The following is an 11,513-nucleotide window of genomic DNA, read 5'->3' as shown; positions in this document are numbered from 1 at the left end:
ACATCACCTTTGTTATTTATGACCACACCTGTTATCATATTACATGAACAGTTTTGTATCATATGTAAACAGTAGAAGGGGTTAAACAGTTAAAACATTTTTAACTCAGGTAAAATCTGCCATGCACATCGAAAAGGACACCGGAAACGCATTTTTTTTTTAACGAAAGGAATAGTGAATGGGCTTATTTGTTTAATATTATGAATCAGTGTCTTCACCAGAGTAGAAAAGAACGCCGTACCTAAAATGAGGTCACCCGGAACTATAATATTTTAATATTATTCACTTTGATATAACAAATAATTGTGTATTGAATAATAAGTTGTGCAAACAGAAAGTAGGAATTTCCTGGATTACATTGTACAAAACCTGTGACTTAAACTTACACCAGAAAGAAATATTCACATGGATTTTTAGTGTTTAATAGTTTCAATCTGAAGATTTTACAACCCCAAGTGTTGACATTCTTGTAAACATGTGGAAGACATATATTTCTTGCTGTTCATTCGTTATTATTTTTCATTTTATATCCGATGTGCTTTCATTTAATCTTAATATAGACCTAGCTAAAACCTTTCAAGGAAATCCATCTGGTTATTTTGGATATACTACAGACTTTTTATTAACGAGAGAAAGTCCACCCAAAAAATGGTAAGTTTATTCAGTCATATAGATATTCAGGGACATATAGATCATTGTAGATAAATATATATTAGTCTCACCTTTAAAATATATCAATTTCACTGTATTTGGGTCATCTGAACATCTTATTATCTTATCTGTGTTTACTTATTTAAAAGTTAAATCAAAATCTTTGGGGACTTTCCATATCATCTCTTACATGGTGCCCAGGTTCCCACACAAATAATTTATTGTTTGTTTTTTTAATTTATCATATATCCAGTTCAAACATGCATATTTCATAATACTGAAGAAAGTTTTGGATAACATATGATGCTAAGTGACATATACCCTAATATGTTCAGGCCAAAAAAAATTGTACAATGTAGTTCTGTTTCTTGGATCGGATGTATATCTACATTTTTGTATATACATGTAGCTACATGTACATGTACCTGCACTAACTTTTTATGCCTACTTAACACATTTTATTGACATTATTGTTTATCTTAATTATAAAGAAGATGTGGTGTGATTGCTTATGTGACAACTCCTCAAAAGAGACCAAATGATTCAAAAGATTACAACTATAGGTCACTGTAAGTGTAAGTCCAGAGTATCTAAATGACTGCCTACCTACAAATGTACCTTCTCTTGTTATTCTACAGTCAGGTAACAAGAACCCATTTTATTTGGGCATCAATTATTGATGTAAATTGTTGATCATGTTGATAGATGTTTTACCATTTCATACCTTATGTTGATATCCATGAGATTATATATAGATCTTTATAGGAATGGAGTTGAACAAAAATAAAGTTTTCTTATGTATAGCCTCTTGAAAGGTTATATGGTAGGTTAAGGAATGCTTGATAATATGTTAAGGAATGTGAAAAGTGACAGCAGAACATTTTTTATCTTTGTTATGGATTAACAAATGATAAAGTTCAGAGAAAAAGAAGAATCAGTATCTGAATAAAGTTTTTTTTCTCTCTGACTATATATAGCTAAAACAATGTAGAATAATGTAACTTATATGCTGCCTCTGGGGTATGTGTATTGTAAACTATGTGTCATAAATAATCTTGATAATAATTGTAATGAACAAGGATACATAATATCTTTATTTTATGGAAATTATATGGTAGTACAGAATAGAACAGAATTGACTTTATTCATAAAACAAATGGGCCAACAAGGGACATCACGAGACTGTTACAATAAACATGATTAGCAAAATGAACACAGAATAACATTACTGATGGAGAGAACTAAATGTTACAGTTATCAATGTCATGACTTAGTAAAATGAACACAAAATAACATTACTGATGGAGAGAATTAAATGTTACAGTTATCAATGTCATGACTAAGTACACTTTGTATTCTGATCTTCTTGTGTTTATAATTAATGGGGCTGATCTGAATTATACTATTACTGTTCTTAATTTAAAAAGGCACCATATTTGGTTAGAAATACAATGTACTAAAATTAAATGTTTGACTTTAGGGTAAATGAAGTAGACAGTGAAAAGTAATAAGTATTTGTGAAAATAATGATAGGGATCAACCTAGAATCTTTAACTGTTATATCATGAATATTGTCAATGAGACTTATATATTGTTATGATTGGTTTGTTTTTATTATCACTTATCAATTAACATTTTATTTATTAAATAAGAATTTAGAAAAGTAAAATTCCTTTACATTTATTTACCATATTTGTCAATTGGTGTCTAATTACATGTACATGTACATGTACTAGTAGTATTTGATCATGATGCTGCTTAAACATTAAATTTGTTATTAAGAATTAAGGTTTTAATAAACAAAATGTAAAGTTGTGAAATGTAATATTTGAGTTACCTAATAATCAATGTTGCATCTTTATATTAGCATGATTAGGATTACAATTTGGTATTTTTGATGTGAATGTATTTTGAAAAAGAATATTTTTGTTTTACTTCTTTGACAAATCAATGTAAATCCTGATAATCAGTCCAATATAGTGGTTACAATGTATAAATGTACACACATTTTATCAGGTATGTAACATCATATGCAAACCTCATACTATAAATAATATAAACACCCAAGAACATGCATCAAAACACATTAGACATACCCTCAAGGGAGACAACTCACAATGGACATTTCAAACATGTTAGTTATGTCAAAACCTGACATATAACTTATATTAATTGAAAGCAAATTGTCATATAAAATTGAAAACTGTCAGAAACATATAAATCTTTTGACCATGTCAGTTTGTTTTGATTTAGTCCCTGAAAGGGATAAAGATTACATGTACATTGATAGTGACCTCAGTTATCCTTTTAATAGAATATATTTGGTACCAATTTAACTGCTTCTTTTTATGTTATTTATTATTGCTATATGAATAACATGTTAAATGGTGCATATGACTATATATGTGCATGCATGTCAATGAGACAGCTACCCAATGACACAAACAAAACAACCAAAAGACAATCACAGTCAACATGCAGGTTCTTATATATATATATGTATATCTTGTATATGTCAAGCTCTCATTGTCTGGATTCTGGAAAAGATGTGACTTGCCATTTTCTGTAGAATTAATTATAAACAATCTATTTTGGGTAAATTTGTGTATCATTAAATGCCAATTTGACCTTCCTTTAATAGAGAAAGATACCATGAAGGTTGATATGATAACTATACAGTATGATTTGTGATAATGATGTACATTTCTATTAATCTATCATTACAGGATTTTAGTTGGTGCACCAACTTCTCAGGACAAGTTCCAGACAAATGTAAATAAGCCTGGTGCCCTGTTTAAATGTGATCCTAACGGTATTTCATCATCCTGTGAACAAATAGAGATAGGAAGAGGAGGTAAGTCAATCAAAGTGGTGAATTAATTCTTCTAGCTTCCAAGATCTGGGTACACACATTACAAGTCATCCCCATTCTTTTGCAACATCCATGACATCTATTAGTTTGGAGTAAATTGTACAAGTAAGGTGATAAAATTCTTGTTTTTTTTTCAAAGGATCAAAACCTTAGTTGTTAAAAAAATCCTTATTTCAATCATTTATAACTTATGTTGAATTTTTGAAATAAAAAACTTATTTTCATTAAGATAGTTTAGTTTATTTTTCAGTGTACATATGTATAGAGGATAGCCCTATTCTGTGCATTTTTGACGTCATTATGCGAATGCAGCACACTTGTATTATGTAAACTACTACTTCTAAGGGGTGTAAAATGACCTTGACTACCCATGTTTGGATCTTGCACAGTTAAACATGTAACTGACATGATTAAAGCAATTTTATTGTACTTTATCTTTCTTATTGTTACAACTATCTTTTACAGATGGCTAGTGCAGAATAATACATAAAAGGAACCGAAACAATTACCATAGAAAATAGATATTTCCTAGAAAAAATAGCCCTAGTGTTTATTCATTTTTATACCCCTGCTTTGAAAAAGGGGGTATACTGTTTTACCTCTATCTGTCCGTCCGTCCAACCTTCCGTCCGTCAGTCTGTCAGTCAGTCCATCCCATGAATATTTTTCGTCGCATTTTTTCAGGAACTACAATACCAGGATTTCTGAAATTTGGTTTCAGGGTTTATATAAGTCAGCTATATGGTGTGATGCGTTTTCAGATTCATGACTTGACAACTTCCTGTTTACCGAACACTTGTATCATTTTACACATGATGTCCAAGTTGAAAATTTTGTCACATTTTTCTCAGGAACTGCAATGCCAGGATTTCTGAAATTTGTTTTCAGGGTTTATATAAGTCAGCTATACCGTGTGATGTGTTTTCAGATTCAATGACTTGACAACTTCCTGTTTATCGAACACTTGCATATTTTTACACTATTGACATTTTCCACTTGCGGCTGGGTATCATCAGTGAGCAGTAGCTCACAGTTACACTTGTTGTACTTGTAAATATCAATGTACTCCAAAAATATGCCTGATAAGTACATTTAGTTAAAACCTACTTGTCATGCATAATGGAAATGTTTTTTAATGCAATTATAATTTGTGGTTACCGGTATCATCATTATCTTCCTGTACTGAGGAATGTTTGGTATGTTATGTACGTCAAGATGGATGTGTAAACTTTGAGGCACATCATACTCTTTTAAAATAACACTTTTTTTTAAAAGTATAAACTTCAATCTGACTCTCCTAGGAATTTTATAAGATACTTATTTACTGATTAGGCCAACTAAAATTAATTAGTAGATTTTCATCCAAATTTTTGAAAAAAATGGGGTGGGTGGGAGGATTTTATTTTTAAAATATGAAATCCTTTTGTGACGAGTTCTTCATATATGCAAGTGTAATAATAAGCTTATATCATGTATACACAAGTAGGAAGAATCTTACATGATTTTTATACGACTGCAAAAATTGAAAATTTTTTGGTCGTATATTGGTATGATGTTGGCGTCGTCGTCTGCGTCGTCGTCGTTGTCGTCGTCGTCCGAATACTTTCAGTTTTCGCACTCTAACTTTAGTAAAAGTGAATAGAAATCTATGAAAATTTAACACAAGTTTTATGACCACAAAAGGAAGGTTGGGATTGATTTTGGGAGATTTTAGGAATTAGGGGCCAAGAAGGGCCCAAATAAGCATTTTCTTGGTTTTCGCACTATAACTTTAGTTTAAGTAAATAGAAATCTATGAAATTTTAACACAAGCTTTATGACCACAAAAGGAAGGTTTGGATTGATTTTGGGATGTTTGGTTCCAACAGTTTAGGAATTAGGGGCCAAAAAAGGGCCCAAATAAGCATTATTCTTGGTTTTCGCACCATAACTTTAGTATAAGTAAATAGAAATCAATGAAATGTAAACACAAGGTTTATGACCATAAAAGGAAGGTTGGGTTTGATTTTGGGAGTTTTGGTCCCAACAGTTTAGGAATAAGGGGCCCAAAGGGTCCAAAATTGAACTTTGTTTGATTTCATCAAAAATTGAATAATTGGGGTTCTTTGATATACCGAATCTAACTGTGTATGTAGATTCTTAAGTTTTGGTCCCGTTTTCAAATTGGTCTACATTAAGGTCCAAAGGGTCCAAAATTAAACTTAGTTTGATTTTAACAAAAATTGAATCCTTGGGGTTCTTTGATATGCTGAATATAAAAATGTACTTAGATTTTTGATTATTGGTCCAGTTTTCAAGTTGGTCCAAATCGGGGTCCACAATTAAACTTTGTTTGATTTCATCAAAAATTGAATAATTGGGGTTCTTTGATATGCCAAATCTAACCTTGTGTGTAGATTCTTAATTTTTGGTCCCGTTTTCAAATTGGTCTACATTAAAGTCCAAAGGGTCCAAAATTAAACTAAGATTGATTTTAACAAATAATGAATTCTTGGGCTTTTTTGTTATGCTGAATCTAAACATGTACTTAGATTTTTGATTATGGACCCAGTTTTCAAGTTGGTTCAAATCAGGATCCAAAATTATTATATTAAGTATTGTGCAATAGCATGAAATTTTCAATTGCACAGTATTCAGCAATAGCAAGAAATCTTCAATTGCACAGTATTGTGCAATAGCAAGAAATTTTCAATTGCACAGTATTGCGCAATAGCAAGAAATCTTCAATTGCACAGTATTGTGCAATAGCAAATATTTTCAATTGCACAGTATTGCGCAATAGCAAGAAATATCTAATTGCACAATATTGTGCAATAGCAAGAAATTTTCAATTGGAGATATCTTTCTTTGTTCAGAATAGTAGTTGAATCAACTTAAATCATTGTTTTATACAATATATACAATGTATATTCACTTTTACTACCAACCAATCTTTACCGTTCAGTGATAACAAGCACTTTATTTTACATTTTAATATTTTATTAGAAATTTAAATTGATATCAGTTTTGGAAAAAGGAAAAGGGGGATATGAAAAAAAAGGGGGGGGGGGGTTAAATTTTTCTCTAAATAAAAAGAGAATTTCTTCAAACATTTTTTTGAGAGGATTAATATTCAACAGCATGGTGAATTGCTCAAAGGCAAAAAAAAATTTTTTAAGTTCATTAGACCACATTCATTCTGTGTCAGAAACCTATGCTGTGTCAACTATTTAATTTTAGATTTAAATAAGTTTGAAGAAGAAATCTTTTATTGATTTGTAAAATCTTGACATTTGTTTTGTGTAAAAAACCCATATAATGTCAAAAATTTGATCACAATCCAAATTCAGAGCTGTATCATGCTTGAATGTTTTGTCCATACTTGCCCCAACTGTTCAGGGTTCGACCTCTGCGGTCGTATAAAGCTGCGCCCTGCGGAGCACCTGGTTTAAATCCTTAAATAAGTATATCTTATTGTTGCTTTAAAAACTAAACAACAAAAAAGTGTGAGAAATGCTCTCTTCAGTTGGACTACCTACACCAATTGTATTTGAGTTTCTAAACAATGGTTTGGATTCCCATAAAATGAAGCAAATGCATTGGTATGCAAAACAATCATTATGAGTACAGATTAAAATAAAAACTCAAACAGTGTTGAAAATAATAGGGTTGGTACTTATGCAAGATGAAAATATAATTACCATGTGAAACATGAACTTAATAAAAAAAGTTATTGTTTAATGACTCTTTTGGGTGTATTGGGACATTTTCTGTTTGTCAACATAAAAAGACAGACATGGGTAAAATCTGAGGGCTTGCATAAATAAAATGGCTTTCTTTTACTTTAATGATCCCTATACTTTAGAGTTAGAGTTCAAGTTCATGTTAATGGTTAGGTTAGGAGATGTTTTAGGTATGGGTTAGGGTAAGATTGGGGTTTAGGATAGTTTAGTTTAGCTTTATAAGAGTTGGGACCCCTAAATTAAAAGAAGGCCATTAAAATGCGTATGTTAGTTGACTTTAAATTCAATATACGGTTAAAAATCTGACAAGTTCGTGCTTGTGTTTCAATATCTTTAATCCAGTCATGTTTTTTGTATCCATGGTTTCCACGAATCTTGCGCTTTGGATATCATTCACAGTTTAAATTTCCTGACACAAAGTCATTGCTTAAAAAAAAACAAAACACAGTTTTCTAATCACAGAAATCATTTGTGACATGCGGTCTTGGAAACAGCGTGTTTCTCGTAACACGAATATTTCACATCATTCTCAAAATCAATCTTTACTATCGGGAGATGATGTTGTCATCATAGAGCAACAGAATATGTCGACTTAATCATTTTGGTTAGATTTACTCGAGGTACAAAACTGAAATTTGAAACAGGAAGCTTTGAATGAAACGAAATTTTAACGGTTACCAGTAATGGAAATGAACATGATGAACAAAATCCGGAAATCGTAAATTATATAAAATAAAAAAAATCAGGGTGGGATGATTTCAGAGGGGCGGGCGGGGATGAAAATCTATCAATTAATTTTAATTGGCCTTATACATCATTTTGGTTAAAAGGTTTTAAGGAAATGTTGAATATTTGTCCTTAGAAAGTAGTGGATCCGCTTTTCTAAGCCTGGTCACCTCCCAATCACATTAATGCAATGAAGTTATGAGGCATATATATAAACTGGTATACCCTGTAATACAATGAAATTTTTGTATTGTTATACTCACTTTTCATCAAGAATATCAAACAAGCCTGCTGGGTTGAGCTGCTATTTTAGATAATGAAGTTATATTACATTTACATTACTTCGGGAGATCCCGGGGATTACCCGTAGTTTTTGTTGGGGTTCGTGTTGTTTTCTTTTGTTTTGAAGGAGTTTGTGTTGTTTTCTTTAGTTTTCTATGTTGTGTCTTCTGTACTTTTATTTGTCTGTTTATCTGTTTATTTTTTAGCCATGGCTTGGTCAGTTTATTTCAAATCTATGAGTTTGACTGGCCCCTTTTTTATAATTTCCTACTCTTGGGGCACTACTTAACATTAGACAGTGTTCTCTACAGTATTTTCTTAGAGAACCATGGACACCAGTGGATAACTTTATCCGGCCTTTTGAACAACTGGGCCCTAAATGTCATGGTATACCTTATTATATTTGTTGGTTTTCATTAAATAGTATTGTTAAATGACCCCACCTCTATTGGAATAGATCACACAGAAAATTAGGTTAAAATGCTATTAAATTGAAACTATTTAACAAATCAAATCATACACAAATTGTATTGACTAAACACTTTATAAGGGAAATAAAGAAAGAATAAACAAAGATTTAGTCTCTGCCATAAAGTAAAGTACTTTTGTTTTGATCTGAGTAATTGTCATACCTTACATGTTTTGTAGAAAAATCCATGAATATCTTTTTAATTTTTATAAAAAAAAATATTTCTGAACAATTGGAAGATATACAAAGTGAAAAGTTTGACCTATCCAGTATCCAATTAAATATTTGGTGTGTGTCACAGTGAGAATAGCCACTGAAATAATACTTGTAAATATAAGTTGAGTCAGGAAAAAAGATTCCAGGTGTGTAGATATGACATAATATATAAAAAGAATGATAAATTTTAGACACATTCCCTAGGGAGAAAATGTTTTATGTCATTGTGGTCATATTTTTAATTGTTTTAGGAACAAGGAGTTTTTTTGTGGGTTTAAATTTTAATTTGAAACATTTAGCATTCAGTTCTTCTGATTAATTCTGTTGATCATGTTGATCAATATTTTTTTCTATATCATCCTCAGGTAAAAAGGTGATTGAAACAATTTAGTAAAAATATAAAATGCATGATCTTATACAGAAACTGTGTACCCCTTTTCACATAGCAAACGTGAGGACATTTTTTTAAGAAACAGAAAGTAGCTTTTTCATGTTGTAAATTTAATTTTTAAAGGATTATCCTTATTGGTGACCTGACATGAATTTGATTTAATCTGTTTTGTGGTTTACCTGTCAAACAGTAGGGATAGATTGTAATCTGTTATATATTTTATACAGATATAATAAAAACAGCCACTATTATACATGCAGTATACAAAGTCCTTCAACAATTACATAACATACACATGATATTTCCTTTTCATTAAACCTTTTTTGAATACTATAACCTCTTGAATCTTGCATTTACAAGAATATCAGTCACAAAGAAAGTAAACACACTTTATTATAAGTAAGCTTTGATTTAAATGAAATCCTAAGTAGTAACCAGTTGGAACAGTTGATGTTCAAATTATAATATTATGATAAGTAATCTTGACTTTTTTAGCTCACCTGTCCCGAAGGGACAAGTGAGCTTATGCCATCACTTGGCGTCCGTCGTCGTCCGTCATCTGTCGTCCGTCGTCCGTCGTCTGTCGTCTGTCGTCTGTCGTCGTCTGTCGTCGTAAACTATTTCAAGAATCTTCTCCTCTGAAACTACTGGGCCAAATACTTTCAAACTTTAACTGAATGTTCCTTAGGGTATCTAATTTATAAATTGTATCCGAAGTTTTGATCTATCAACAAACATGGTCGCCATTGCAAAAAATAGAACATAGGGGTCAAATGCAGTTTTTGGCTTATAACTCAAAAACCAAAGCATTTAGAGCAAATCTGACATGGGGTAATATTGTTTATCAGGTCAAGATCTATCTGCCCTGAAATTTTCAGATGAATCAGACAACCCGTTGTTGGGTTGCTGCCCCAGAATTGGTAATTTTAAGGAAATTTTGCTGTTTTTGGTTATTATCTTGAATATTATTATAGATAGAGATAAACTGTAAACAGGAATAATGTTCAGCAAAGTAAGATTTACAAATAAGTCAACATGACGGAAATGGTCAGTTGACCCCTTTAGGAGTTATTGCCCTTTATAGTCAATTTTTAACCATTTTTCGTAAATCTTAGTAATCTTTTACAAAAATCTTCTCCTCTGAAACTACTGGGCCAAATACTTCCAAACTTTAATTGAATGTTCCTTAGGGTCTCTAGTTTGTAAATTGTATCCGAAGTTATGATCTATCAACAAACATGGTCGCCATTGCTAAAAATAGAACATAGGGGTCAAATGCAGTTTTTGGCTTATAACTCAAAAACCAAAGCATTTAGAGCATATCTGACATCGGATAATATTGTTTATCAGGTCAAGATCTATCTGCCCTGAAATTTTCAGATGAATCAGACAACCTGTTGTTGGGTTGCTGCCCCTGAATTGGTAATTTTAAGGAAATTTTGCTGTTTTTGGTTATTATCTTGAATATTATTATAGATAGAGATAAACTGTAAACAGAAATAATGTTCAGCAAAGTAAGATTTACAAATAAGTCAACATGACGGAAATGGTCAGTTGACCCCTTTAGGAGTTATTGCCCTTTATAGTCAATTTTTAACCATTTTTCGTAAATCTTAGTAATCTTTTACAAAAATCTTCTCCTCTGAAACTACTGGGTCAAATACTTCCAAACTTTAATTGAATGTTCCTTAGGGTATCTAGTTTGTAAATTGTATCCGAAGTTATGATCTATCAACAAACATGGTCGCCATTGCTAAAAATAGAACATAGGGGTCAAATGCAGTTTTTGGCTTATAACTCAAAAACCAAAGCATTTAGAGCATATCTGACATCGGATAATATTGTTTATCAGGTCAAGATCTATCTGCCCTGAAATTTTCAGATGAATCAGACAACCTGTTGTTGGGTTGCTGCCCCTGAATTGGTAATTTTAAGGAAATTTTGCTGTTTTTGGTTATTATCTTGAATATTATTATAGATAGAGATAAACTGTAAACAGGAATAATGTTCAGCAAAGTAAGATTTACAAATAAGTCAACATGAAGGAAATGGTCAGTTGACCCCTTTAGGAGTTATTGCCCTTTATAGTCAATTTTTAACCATTTTTCGTAAATCTTAGTAATCTTTTACAAAAATCTTCTCCTCTGAAACTACTGGGCCAAATACTTCCAAACTTTAACTGAA

General features: G+C 31.4%; 1 protein-coding gene across 9 annotated transcripts in view; it reads left to right on the top strand.

Annotated features, from left to right (window-relative positions):
* LOC143065183 (integrin alpha-9-like) overlaps positions 1–11,513 on the top strand; it is a 64,066-nt gene continuing 52,553 nt past the window's right edge. For 4 of the 9 annotated variants that reach the window (XR_012975416.1, XR_012975414.1, XR_012975415.1 and 1 more), the window contains exons 1-2: positions 1–651; positions 3,378–3,505. Coding sequence is in view for 5 of the 9 variants with exons in the window: in XM_076238598.1 (XP_076094713.1) it covers positions 476–651; positions 3,378–3,505 (304 nt within the window). In the remaining 4 variants the exon portion in view is untranslated. The remainder of the gene's footprint in view (positions 652–3,377; positions 3,506–11,513) is intronic. The other 5 variants (XR_012975417.1, XM_076238599.1, XM_076238603.1 and 2 more) reach the window with 4 other exon arrangements.

Source organism: Mytilus galloprovincialis, chromosome 2, assembly GCF_965363235.1.
Source record: "Mytilus galloprovincialis chromosome 2, xbMytGall1.hap1.1, whole genome shotgun sequence".
In the NCBI taxonomy this organism is placed as follows: domain Eukaryota; kingdom Metazoa; phylum Mollusca; class Bivalvia; order Mytilida; family Mytilidae; genus Mytilus; species Mytilus galloprovincialis.
Note: the sequence above shows the minus strand (reverse complement) of the source record. Positions and strands in the feature narration are given on the sequence as shown.